At 42.4% G+C, this 13,319-nt stretch overlaps 1 protein-coding gene across 1 annotated transcript in view; it reads left to right on the plus strand.

Moving 5' to 3' along the window:
- The first annotated feature begins 7,966 nt into the window (after positions 1-7,966).
- LOC136284982 (alpha-2-macroglobulin-like protein 1) overlaps positions 7,967-13,319 on the plus strand; it is a 32,804-nt gene continuing 27,451 nt past the window's right edge. Inside the window, exon 1 of the mRNA XM_066175540.1 lies at positions 7,967-8,317. Within this exon, the coding sequence (XP_066031637.1) occupies positions 8,256-8,317 (62 nt within the window). The 5' untranslated portion in view covers positions 7,967-8,255. The remainder of the gene's footprint in view (positions 8,318-13,319) is intronic.

Consider the following 13,319-nt stretch of genomic DNA (forward strand, 5'->3'; position numbering starts at 1 on the left):
ATCTCTTCATGTACCTCGCTTAAAAGAGCTGTGGTCAAGAATCTTGCTGGTGTCATGTAAAGTTCTGCTTTCCTTTGTCTTTTCTTATCTTCCTTTGAATTTAAATACTGGGACAATTAAATAGTAATTGGATATTCATTGTACAATATTTTGACATTACTTGTACAGTGTAGTGAAAACAGAATAATAGTTCTGTAGTGGTAATACTGACCTGTGCTGTGATGATCAGGGTTTTTTGCATGTCTGCATTTCCTATTAATCGGAATTGTACTGTTGTGCCAGCTACAGAAACAGAGTACTTGTAAAACTCTGATTTGCTTAGTGTGATGAGATCTTGGGGTGGGGTATATTTGTATTGAGGCCAGACTTGGAGAGAGGTGATAATTTTGTTTAGCTTTAGCATTAGATCTGGAAAACCTCTGTAATTTGTCTGGCCTGCATTCCCAGTTGTGCATGATGTAAACAGACAGCTATGTCTTGACCACTGTCTTTTATTTTTTTGGGTCATTTTCCTTGTATTTCACTTTACCACCTTGGTTGCTTCTCCAAAGCACTCTTTCCCTGTCTAGACAACTTGGTTTATCACTAAACCAAGTGCATTTTCCTCTACGTGGTCTGCAAAATCTAGGTTTGAATTCAGACATTGCATCATCATCTCTGTGGCTCTCTCATCCCCTGTCGTCATCACTTCAGTATTTTTCCAGAAACAGTGGTTTGGAGCCTGCCCTGCTGCGATGGTAATGTTGAGAAGGGAGAACGTGCATTGCAACAACCAGGTCACCTCAAAAGTGGAGTCCTTGGGAGAGAGGCTGGCCCTGTGTGCTTCTTTCCACTGCACTGACCCCCTTAGTTTAGCCGGTGGTGCACAAGCCAGTGTGATAAGCAGAGGCTGATAAGCTCACACCTACACTTGTCTTGAGCCCTTCAGCCGAGACATGGGCCAGTCGGGGAGATCAGCAATCACTGGGTCACTGCTGCTGTGCTCTTGTGTGCTTTGCACGTGCCTGGTGCTGAGATTCGGGCAAGCTCCATGGTCTCCTGAATGTTTGCCCTGATCTGCTTTGGATCTACTATCCCAGTTGGTGGAAGGGAGAGTTGAGTAACTAGTACTGGGCTCCCAAATCATGTTAAACACATTAGCTAGAGCTTCTGTCAGAGATGGAGTACACCTCTGTATTTTTCTCAGCATTTTAATTTAAAAAATTGTTAGTATTTTTTATAATGACACTCCTGAAGATTTCTAATGAAGGCAAAAGTCTTCTTCTAGCTCTGCTCATCATTTCCTTCCTAGAGAGCATATATAGCAGCTGCCAGAGCTGTCTTTAGGGAAGAACTTGCTGCTTCTTCCCTACAGCCCCCAAGAATCAGGGGAAAAAGACAGGGATATAGTGATGTTCTTCCAAGGGAAAAGATTGGGATGCTGCTCTCTAGCATTCCTGATAACCATCCATGTTTAGCAGCTTAGCAGTAACAACAGTTGTCTCTAACAGTATGAAATAGGAAGCAGGGAAGGAAGGGACAGTATCCCTTACAATGATGTCACTTATGGACCAGAAGTCACATTTCTGTGGGGATAAGGCAGGGTGGAGAACTTGGGCTTTTGGAAAGATAGAAAAACAATCTTCATAGTTTTGTTGTCCCTTCTTTCCAGACTTATGGACAGTGCTGTGTTACAGGGAAGAATATCTCCCTAATCTTCCCTGTAACATCCCTCTGTGCAGCTTTCTGTGGTCCTATATGCAAGGCAAGACTATGAGGGAAGAAGTACTCTCAAAATCATTCAAAGTACTCCTTGCAGCCTGAATACTTTTGTGGCTTGGATTGGGGATCTCTCATCTTAGCCCAGTCTTAGTAACAGCTCATGTGTTTTGAAAACAGCTGAATTTGTGAGCAGTGAGTGGAAATGAAGAATTGCAGCCCAGTTATGAGACTTCACTCTGGAACAAGCAACCCCTGAAATAGGAGAGGAGGCCCAGTAGAGGGAAGGAAAGTAAGTGTTTTCAGTATCTAAATTTCCAAATTTAGTTAGGGGTGTGTGTGTGTGTGTAACTTCGTTATAACACTGCTGGTTCTGATACCATCAGTTGTCACATGAAGTCACTTCGGGTGGAAGATGTTAAAGGAGTACAGCCTTGGTTAGATGTAGGTGACTGGTGTAGAAGCAAAAGGATGAGAGGGGTTCCTAATGATGCTTTCCTGTCTAAACTCTATTCCTGTTCCTCCCATTGCTCTACTGAGATACCCTTTTGCATTGTGATTTGGTAGGAGGCTTTTTTTGCTTTAATTTCCAAGGTGGACAGTTTTTTAACTGTTGCAGATTTCTCTCCTGCAACCAAATTATGCTCTTGAGACTGGCCATTGTTTTTAAGGTATCTGTGTATGTTACCTTGCCTGAAAGGATGGGGATGGGGCACAGAATTATGTTTTTCTGCTCAGTATCGTGGGCCATGGTTAATGTCCCTTTGTGCAAGGCAGTTTTGCATCACTGGTGTGGAGCCCCTGGTGGTTTTTACTCCATCTGAGTTTGCTGTGTTTCCTTGGAAGTTTAGTTACTCACTGAGATGAAGCTGGCATTGAGCATGTGTTACTATAGACTGTACCAAAGATGAGCCTACTCTGGAAGGCAAATAGCCAAAGCAGATGATAGATTTGACAGGACACAGGAAAAGAATATGTCAGTAGCTATGAGTTGTAACTCATCTGTGGTGCAGTGACAGCTGTCCATTATGCTGTAGAGTCCATTGGATGGAAAGAGATGAAAAATGGCCAAGATTCTGTCTTTGGCTGGCCACAGTTCTTTGTATGCATCCTGTTTTTCACCTTCCTGTAGGGAATTACTGCCAGAGTCACATCACTTCTGCAGGTAGAAATGTTTGTTCTTGAGCAACTGTGCACTGACAGGAAGGGCAGCAGGGACCCACCTGCCCAGGCTTAGGTGCTGTTTTCTTTGCCACAAAGGGAGCCCCCAGTGAGCTGTGTGCAGCTGAAGATGCCAGCAACAAAAGCAAAGATGCAGCCACAGGCAATTAGCATTAGGGACACTGTGCAGGCCCATTTTCGAACATGGTTTTAAGGCGTCCAAGTCTTGCAAAATTACTAGTCGTAGCCATCAACTTTTGATTAAATTTCCATCTCTTTCCTTTAGCCCACATGGTTGGTGTTTAATGTCACTGCATTCAGTGTCCCTTGGAGCAGAACACACTGTGGTGCATTGTTTTCTTTGTATAGAGTTGGCAAGCAGGTCATAATGGGTTGCTTTGGTTGCCTGGAGGAGTTCAGCATCTTTTAATTACATGTTTTTGGAAGTGTCCTTTAACAGCTGTAACCCTTAGGAGATGGAACAATGAGGATGAGAAGCAAACATGTTCAGAGGGATTTGGAAGCAGCTGTTGTAAGCCCAGAATGGTGAAGTGCTCTCAGAGAGGTGAAATTCATGCTCATATGCAATCCTACTTTTGGAAGCTTTTTCTACAATTCCTATCTTCCCCATTGCTTTTGGAAACCCTCCCAGAGTTTTGGACACACCTCCTCAGGTCAGCAATGCTCTACTGTCATTGAACTTCTGATAAAACCTATCCTACCCCTGCACTTGTCTTTTGCATGGGGAAGGTGTGGGCCAGCAGGGTTTGTTTTTCTCACTGGCGTCAGAGGAGCTGCCAGTTGTGTCTGTTTCCAGGTGTAATTTTGTCACAGGCACGTATCAATGACTGGTCTTTGAATGACATCTTCCAAGGTGAAGGAGGTGAATTCCAACATCTGTAAGTCACTTCTACCTATGTTGGACTTCAATCTTATTTTGCCAAGTGCACTTTGGACCCGTTCACTTAGTGGAGAGTAGGAAATACAAACATGCAAAAAAATCAAGCCTAAGATGTCTGAATCACATATTAACAGGTACATCTCAAAGCAGAGATCTCTTTTACTTACTTCTGTTGGTGTACATAGTAAAACAGGAAACAAGATTGCATATCCTCCTGCATCACAACGGGTCTAAGTTATCCCTGGCTAAATCAGTGGATGTGATGGGTGAAAAACATCTCCCAGGAGGGCGAGTTAGTTTTCTTGAGGCTGTGTTTCCCTCTGCTGGTGTGGAATTAATACTGCTGATTTTTTTTTCCTCAAAGCCAAGCTTTTGAAGCTACTGATTTCTCATCATCCCAAGAAACATTTAAACTTGTCCCTCATCATAAATATTTTATTCCTTCTATCCAATCTAAATCTACCCTCTTTCAGTTTTTTATTTAGTTTTGACCCTTGTCCTGTTCCAGTGTCTCACTACCCTCAGTAAACAACTTCTTCCTAATATCTGATCTAAACCTGATCTCTTTCAGTTTAAAGCCGTTCCCCTTCATGCTATCATTGCATGCTATCACTTGTGAAAAGTCCCTCTCCAGCTCTCTTGTAGCACCGCTAGGTACTGGAGGAGGCTCCAAGGTCTCTCTGGAGCCTTCTCTTCTTCAGGCTGAACAATCCAAACTCTCTTGGCCTATGTTTACAGCAGAGGCTCTCAAGGCCTCTGATCAGCATTGTGGCCTGCTCTGGGCTTGAAAAACAGGTCCACATCCTTCTTATGCTGAGGGTGCCAGGGGTGGATGCAGCACTACGGGTGGGGTTTCATAAGAGTGGAGTAGAGGGGGAAAATCTATGCCCTCGACCTACTGCCCACACTGCTTTTGGTGCTGCCCAGAATACAGCTGGTTCTCTGGAAAAAAAAAAAAAACAAAACAAAAAACAAAAAACCAAAAAACAAACAAAAAACCAAACAAAAACAAAAACAAACCAAACAAAAAAACCCAAAAAAAAAACCAAACAAAAAACACTGTGTGTAAGAGCCTGAGCTATCTGACAGCATTAAGCAAACACAGGGAATTAAATTATTTAAGTTAGAAAGCTAATGTGTTTTGAGAGCTGAATATCATAGATCCAGTAAATTCACTGGCTATGCATCTCTGCAGGGAGGACAAGCTGTTGGCAGACCATCTAAGCAAGACAGCCTGTGTATTCCACAAATGATCTCTGCAGGTGTATTTTGATCCTAAAGCACCTATTGTACCCTGGGTATTCCATAGATACTTACCTCCTCCAAGGTGGGCCTCCTTCTCACCAAAGACAACCAGATTGTCTTCCTTTTCTTCTTCTTAACAGAATAGCTCAATATCACTAGCAGGTACTTCAGAGATTGCCTTAGCTGTTACAGAGCACCTCTCAGTATAAGTGGGCTTTAGGGAAAGAGTAGAAAAGACAGTGCTCAGTGGTATCAGTTTCAGTTTAACCCTGACAGCTCTGGGTGTTACGTTCTCTGTCCACACAATCACCAGAAGTCATTACTGCTACTCAAAATGATAGTGTGTTGCAGAATTTAGAATTACTGTTCCATCAAGACTGGTATTCCTCAGCTCATAGTGTGGAGTATTTCTGAGGGACATCTGTGAAAACAAGATTGTTTTACAGATACCTAGACAATGCTACAGCAAAGCTCTTCTGTGCCAGAACTGTTGAGTGGAAATATTTTTCAAAGCTGAAAAAGAAAGTGCTTTAGACAATATTCACATTCAGTTGCTTCTGAGTGTTTGTCATTGTTACAACTTATTTTACAGTAGGAGAGAGTTGCATTCAATAGCAATATCTGCCTGCTACTTACCAGTGCAAAAAATCCAGTGTCTCAGACCAAGCCAGGAAGATTTCATCCCTGTAGCACTTCAGGTCTTTCAACCTTTTGAAATGGTCACAAAACCATTGTTTGACTGCTATTTTCTTCTTCAGTCTATTGTTTTTTAACAAAGGTGACTCTTTAGTGGCTATTATTTCAGCTTGCAAAGACAAACTGTATGTCAAAATCAAAATTTCGAAACTGTTCTATTCAGAACCATGAAACGTAATCCCACATTTATCTAAAAAAATGGTGCTAGACTTTTATGATGATCAAGACATAGGAATGCCTTTGCTTTTAAGTTTGTTTTGTGTAGTTGAGGTTTTTTTTTCCAATGAGCCTAATCGTTTTGAAATTAAGCAAAACTGTTACACCATTGTGAATTGACATTCTAAGCCAAAAGACTCAAACAAAATGAGATCCCTTAGCAGGTTTTTTGATTATACCTTCTTCTGACAGCACAGAAAATTTGTATCAAAGGCCAGCAGACACATCCAGTTGGAATAGCTTATGCTATAAACTAGAGGAATCTTCCACAGCATGGTCCTCTAAGCAGTTTCCAGAGCTTCTGCAAGCAGCTATTCAACCCTAGTCACTGGGTGGGTTTTGCTGTGACTTCCTTGGAAATACCACTTTCGCGCTAAACCAGCACAATGACCTACCAGTTGTAGGGAGGGTAGTATTCAGGTGAACTCCCAACTCAGTGCACTGCCAAGACTAGGCACTAGCTCATTACCATAAATGGGATCCACAAAAAAAGAGTTGGTTTTTTTTTTTTAATTCCAAGACTTACTGATCTATTACAGGTTTTCGGCAAGTGAAAATCCCATGACTCATCATCTTGTACTTTGCTGTGACTTTAATATTCTAGAAAAATAAGAAATTAAGTGAAGACAGAAGGGGTTATTCTACTCCTTACTGCTTGGGAGTGGGACACAAAAGTACGTTGGGTACACATAACCCGTGATGCAGAAATATATCTAAGCTGCTGTGCTTGCAGCTCCTGTGTATCTGCAGGTGCTCGAGGAGTTGTAGCTGAACATAGAGATGGTTCAGCATGATTATTTCCCTGTTCCCATTGGTTTCTAGGCTGAGAGCTTCTCCCCCACCTTTGAATGGTTTTCTCTTTCTTGGCTTCTGGCTGTATATATAAACTTCCCAATAATTTATTTTTCTGCTTTGCCTGTAGTCTCAGTCCTGCTGGTTCTGGTTCTTAAGAGAGTTCTTTGGCTAAGTCTGGCAATTCACATTCACTTCTTCCAGTCATCCACTCCTTTTGCGTGCCTCCAGGTGCTGCTTTTGACACTTCTGCAGCATTCATTTGCCTTTCACTTATTGAAAGGAGAAGGAAGAGAAGGTTTTGAGCAGACAAGACCAATACCTGTCTGAACACAAGCGTTTGCTTCTTGCTGTTGAAGCTACATCCGTCCTCACTTTTGGAGTGCTAAAAAGGAATTTGCCAAGTTGCTGTATGGGGATGGTACATGTGTTGGGTTAATCAGCACTAGCAGAGGAGCTTCAGCAACCTCTTAAACTCCAGCACATTCTGAGTGAGCCTGTGCTTGTTTCCAAGCTACAGTTCCAACATGAGTCAGGTGTAAGGAAAGATCACTGGGAAGTTTTGATGTTGAAATTCAATGTTACAGTTCCCAACCTTCATACTTGGGAAAGCGTGCAGTTTGTGGCAGAAACTTTCAAGGTATTTGGTGCAAGGAAAATGCAGCCCTGGAGAATGTGACCCAGGACCAGTAACTGCAGCTGAAACCAGCTGGCTACAGTGAAGAGAAGGACCCTTAATGAGGTGCTACAGTTTTGCTTAGAGCTAACCTGGATTCTCAAGTCGTTTCTGGCCTGTATAAGAAACAGGTTTTGCATGGTTTACACGTGTGTAAATGCACCCTATAGTTGTTGCACGCGTGGAATGAACCCCAAGTTTGCCCAGAAGTAAAAGCTGCAGCCACAATCATGGAATCTCCTTAGGTAATCCCTTCTGAAACAGTAACTGCTCAGCCCTTGCATAAAGAGGGCATGTTTGCCTGCAAGGCACAACCTTATTAGTGACATTCCTTTACTCTGGAAAGCAGATGTTTCCTAGGGAGCAAACTGCCCAACTGTTCCTGGTTATCCACATTTCAGAATCTGAGTGGAGCCAGCTCTGGGCAGAATTCTCAATGGCCAGGTATTTTGCTTAGGCCATAAGTGAGGAGAAGGAAGATTCTAAAAGCCCAGTAAAGATTTCTATAGTAAAATGCTCCCTTGATTTTTATTATCTGATGTTGTTGTCTGACTTCAAAAACATCTTTTGTTCTTGTTAATTGATTCAACATCTTATTGTCTGCAGCTGATCTCATTTTGCTTTGAGGCAGAGAAGTGCTTTGCCTTCAGAGTTGTCTGTCTTCCAAGTCTGTTGTCTGCAATTTCTGAGCATGCCTTTGTAGTTTAAGTCCCAGCTGAAATTAAAATGTAAAGTTGTCAATAGTTAGTTCCAGGCAAAATCTTGAATGAAAAGCAATGAACTTAGGTTCTCTGAATTAAGGAAAACTACTCAAGAAATCACCTGTCCTTAGGAATATGCAGCTTTCAGACATCACAAGGGAAGACACTGATGCCAGCTACAACTACCGTGACAGCCGTGAAACTCTGTCTTGTACCTGTGACTGGTGGCAGGTAAGTGTATATGAATGCTCTCTTAGAAGGGTCTGTGTGTCCTTTTTTCCTCCCCTTTTTGGGTGTCTTACTTTGTGGAGACAAGGTGTTAAATGCAAATAGTTTAGGCACTTTCCACTCTCTCCTATGGCCATTACAGTGACTGTGAACAGAGTTTCAGAGCAAAGACCACCTGGAGATGCTGGGTGGGGACTGAACATGTAAGACAAGATGGCCACAGTTCCCTGCATAAGCTGGAAAAGCCCTGGGAAATTGATATCAAGTTCTCAGAGTTTATTAGCAGTCATTGGGGGACTCTTGCCTTAAAATATGAAGTTAAGTGCTTGCGGAGGTTTCTTGGAATCCCAGTTTGTTAGAAACTTTATTCCACCGGTTGCCTGCCAGGTTCGTCTCCTAAGGAGATCTGAAGTGGAGGCAGAGAAGGCAGAGGATAAAACATTAGCGAATGAGAAAAGGCAGATAAGGGAGAAAGATGTGGAAAGAGCAGAGTATATAGGTTACACTGTAAGCAAAACATTACATCTATTGCTCCTGGCATGTGGTCTTGGGGACCTGTTATGAAACACATGAGGGTCTTTGAGTGGACCACACTTCGACTAAAATGTTTCTAGAAAAAGGTCAGGATAGGGTCCCCTTCTCAAATAACGAAGGGGCAGTTTTCTTGATGGCTTTTATTGCTCTTACCAGTATTGCTGAGAAGTCCTATTACTAAATAAGATTTCTTGACATTCAGCCTGAATTTGCTGTCATCCTTCAGCTTTGCCTACTCGGCCTGTTCAGCTTTACGCTAAACATTTTTCTGCTGCCTTGATCTTAACTTTCCTATAGTTTCTAGGTTGTGATTCTGCTTCCCTGTCTTGAAATTCATGTTCTTTTTATGAAGGTAAAATCATGTCAAGGCAAACAAAAGACAAATATGTTGTAAATAGGTATAATCTTTATTTCCCCCTCTCTGACTTTTCTGACTTTTATCTGTTTCTCACTGTCCTGCCTCACTTTAAACTGGAAATCCTCAGGCAGCTCTACCAGAGCTGCTTGCATGTTAAAATAAATTAAGTAGTGAAATGTGGCTTCATGGAAACTCTAATGTCCTGAGGGCCTGAATGCCACTTCCCTGTACAAGTTGAAACAAAAGAGTTTAGGCTGGACAGATATTCTTGGTATCTTACAAGATGCCTGGAGACACACTGGGAACACTACATGGAACTAGGGTGCCAATGAGAACAGTAGAACCATTTTCAGAGCATCCAGTTTTGTTTAGCTAAGACAATTAGGTAGGAGTAGTTAAAAAGTGAAGAGAAAGCCTCATATAGCTATTTGCAAGCTTTTTTTCTTAAAAAAACCCCAGCATCCTACAGCTGGTGGGGACTGTGTCTGTCAGCCTTGCAATGGGGTTCAGAACTTTCTTGAACTCTTCCCGTGGCTCTTGGGACACTTCCCAGAAATCACTCTACCTATATCCAAGGACAGGAAAAAGCAGAATATGCTGTTATGGGCTTGTCAATACATAGAAATATAACTTCTTTCTGAAACCTGTGTTCCTTGGTTCATTAGCTGTGGCCAAAGTGTATTGAAAAAAGGTGTTGAGCACCTCAAAGAGGTGTTGAAAGAGGTCCTTCCCTGTTACTGACTCCAACATCCTGATTTCTAAATATTTGTGACTGAAAAATTGCAGTAGTGGTAGTTCAAGGTTACAGTGCTATGCAAATATGCAAGAAGACTTAAAGCCACAAAGGAAATCATAGGTCTAGGCATATACATACATTCAGCATGCAAAAAGAGGGATATAAGCAACTTTTGTTGGAATCCTGGAGCTTCCTGGATACTGTAACACCTACTAGAAGGCAGATGAATAGAAAATAACCTGCATGCAGTAAAACAGAATTTTACTTTTACAATCTGAATCTCAGCAAGCAGTAGACCCTCCAAAATTTAAATCTGTAGATAACCTTCAGAAAAGGCTCATTCTGAGCAGTGGAAAATTGTTTCCATTGTTCTCTCTCAACTTTTTGCAGCCACCCCTTTGAACAGCCTCATTCCAGTAACTGCTTTCCTCTGGCTAAACGAGCTGTTCATCCAGCTGCTTAACTGTTTACTCTGTTCTTCCCCTGTTATCTTGCTGTCTTTGTGGCAGCGATTAGCATCTGAAAAGGTTTCAGTGTGTCTCACCTGCCCCACGCAGGGCCTAACAGTGACAAAATCTCAAACTGTGCCCGGGCTTCTCCAGGATCAAACTGGCATACTTGAAAAGTCGGAGCTGTAAGGCCAGATCAAATTGATTCCTGGTGACAATCTGATTTCCCGCAAATCAAGGTATCTGGGAGAGATCCCAGGACATTGTGCTGTTTGTGTCTTGTAACGATGTTTCCTAGGTGAGGCAATCAGTACCTTGAGCTGTCTGTTAAATCTCGCAAAAATGAGCTATCAAAGCCCACAGCTGTGATCTTCTGCCCCTTCAGGCTCACTGGAAATAGCAGCCACAGCACAGAAGCTGTTCTACTATGCTCATGAGTTTCAGACAGAACTTGGTCTGCTGAGAGCACCTACCTGGTAATACTCAGGAATTTTTCCTATCTCAAGTACTTTACAGCTTTGGATGAATGTTGGATGAAAGGTCTGATGGCAAAAGCATAGCAAAGGCATGGGGAATACCATGGGAAGAGGAAGGGAAGGAGGCTGGCACCTTGGTTTGAGTGTTCATGTATCGTTCTTCACTTAGGGGGCTGAGGATGCGGTAGGTGCCCAGTGGGTGTATGTAGTTGGATATAATGTGGTATGGGAACCACAAAGAACACTTACGAGATATTTTTTTTCCCCCATGGGTAGTGCAGCCCAAAAGACTAAAGGAGGGAGAAGCTGGACAGTTTTGTGATTTAGTATAACTTTTTGGGGAGGGACTGTAGCAGGGGCTTTGAAAAGCCACTAACTTTGTGCTGAGAACCTTTTGATAGAACTACTTGACTAGATATGATTTTCCATCTCCAGTTTCACCCTCTCATTCCTGTTCTTTGTAACGTAGAAATAAGGGAGAGGGATAGTGAAAGCCTCCTACTCTCATTCCACTTGCCATGGGTTTTTCCCTATAAAAAATAGCTAGTCACTGCTATAGTGTCACAGAAGGCCTAAAGAATTAGTTCAGATGTACATGCTTAAAGGTGGCCAAGATGAATCTCACGCTCAGTAAGTCATGCTCTCTGTGCATAGCTGGGTGTCTGTCTTTATTTCTTTCCTCTATTTTCTTTTCAAGGGGAGTTTGCACATAGGAATCATGTGTGTGAGCTGGGGACATACTATCAGAAGGGGTATTTACACCTGCAGCCATAGTGCAGCATCCCAGGAGATACCTCAAAGCCAGGGCTGTGCTTTGGGTGCTAGCCTGTGCTGGAGCAGGAGGTCTGGATGGATTGTGATCCTGACCCTGTGGATCACTTCCTTGTGAGAAGTGGGAGGGGGACTTGTGCACAAGGCAGTGGTGGCCAAAGCCAAGATGCTGTGGGCAATGGCAAAACTGGTCTTGACTGCAGCTTTTGTGCTCTGTGCTTAGCTCAGACAGCCCTGGAGGTGGTTGTTGAGTACAGTCGGCTGTCCTCCTATTCCACAGCATCTCTCCACCCCTTTGTGCTGTTGGTTCTCCTTTTCTTCCAGGCATAGTAACGAGCTGTGACCTTTGCACTCATTTGGATATCCCCAGGTGCATTTCTCTGCTGCTTCACTTCTTGCTGTCTGATCTCAATGTATTTTTCATGGCATTAATAGAGGATGAAGGAATGGGAAAGATTTTTAGAGAGGGGAGTTTTCAACTGGACAGGCACTGCATTCTTCCAGGTAGTGGGAATGACAGGCTTGTTGTGGATCTTCAGAAACTCCTTGACCTCGAGAAGGATGTTGGAAGTATGGAAAGTTGCTTCTGAAGTAAAGGACACTCCATCCTTTTGAATGCAGGAATGCCTCCGAATTAGATGGCATAACTGAGGAAGGCATGTCTTGGTGGGCTGGGGAAGGACTCTAGGGGGGAATAGTGTTAGATCTAGCTGATTCAACTCTGATTTCCTCCTTTGTCCTAGCTCTGAAGTTCTCTCTCCCCATCCCTCTTTCCTCTTCCTACTCTGCTCCCAGCCCCTCACCAATAGACAGCAGGTCTCAGTGATGGGAAAAGAGCTGGACTCACAACTCACAACCTCACAAACTCAATGTTTCCGAGGTCAACTGATGCCAATTGAAGTGCTATAAATTATTTGATTGAATAGATTTCAATGAACAAATGAGAAGCCTTTGTTTAATCAATTTCATCTTCTTTTGAGCTGGTAACCAGTACACACTGAGCAAATATTGTCAGTGTTGCCTTTTAAACCTATTTTTGCTGTCCAAAAGTGTGTGCTGTGGTTGTGCATGTTTGATCAACCCTGCTAGGATAATGCTTTAGAGTATTCACTTATTGTAGTTTTTCATGACAAGAATATAATGAGATAAATATAATTCTTTTTTTCATTCCACAATTTATTCCTGTACAGCTTAATGGAATCTAGACTTCAATTACTGCACAAATCCCTCAGCACCTAAAATTTGTCATTAAGTAAAGCTGCCTTAGATGTTTTGGATTCACTGAAAGTAAGCTTGTCTAAGCATATTTGACATTTACATGGATTCAATTTAAACAAGGCAAGATTTATCACTCAAAAAATAATTAACTGATTGATTTTTTTTACCTCCTCTTTTTCTGGTCAATGTGTTCCCCAGTGTTTCAGAAATTGTAGAGCTTAGCTCCTCACTTGTTCCTATTTACAGATATAGAGGGCAGAGGCAATTTCCACCCTTTTGCAGTCCCCAAAGGCTTTTTCCTAGTTTGAATAAGCTAGTCAGTACTTTGAAGCAGGTGAAAAAACAGGAAAAAAAAGAGGATTTATTCTGGGGAGGCATGAACAGACCTCTCTTGTTAAAAACTGGCAGAACACTTTTGTAAAGTGTTTTCTGGACATTCACCACTGACTTTTATTTAATCAAC

Source organism: Chamaea fasciata, unplaced genomic scaffold, assembly GCF_029207755.1.
Source record: "Chamaea fasciata isolate MVZ Bird 193981 ecotype frontalis unplaced genomic scaffold, bChaFas1.0.hap1 SCAF_2, whole genome shotgun sequence".
NCBI lineage: Eukaryota > Metazoa > Chordata > Aves > Passeriformes > Sylviidae > Chamaea > Chamaea fasciata.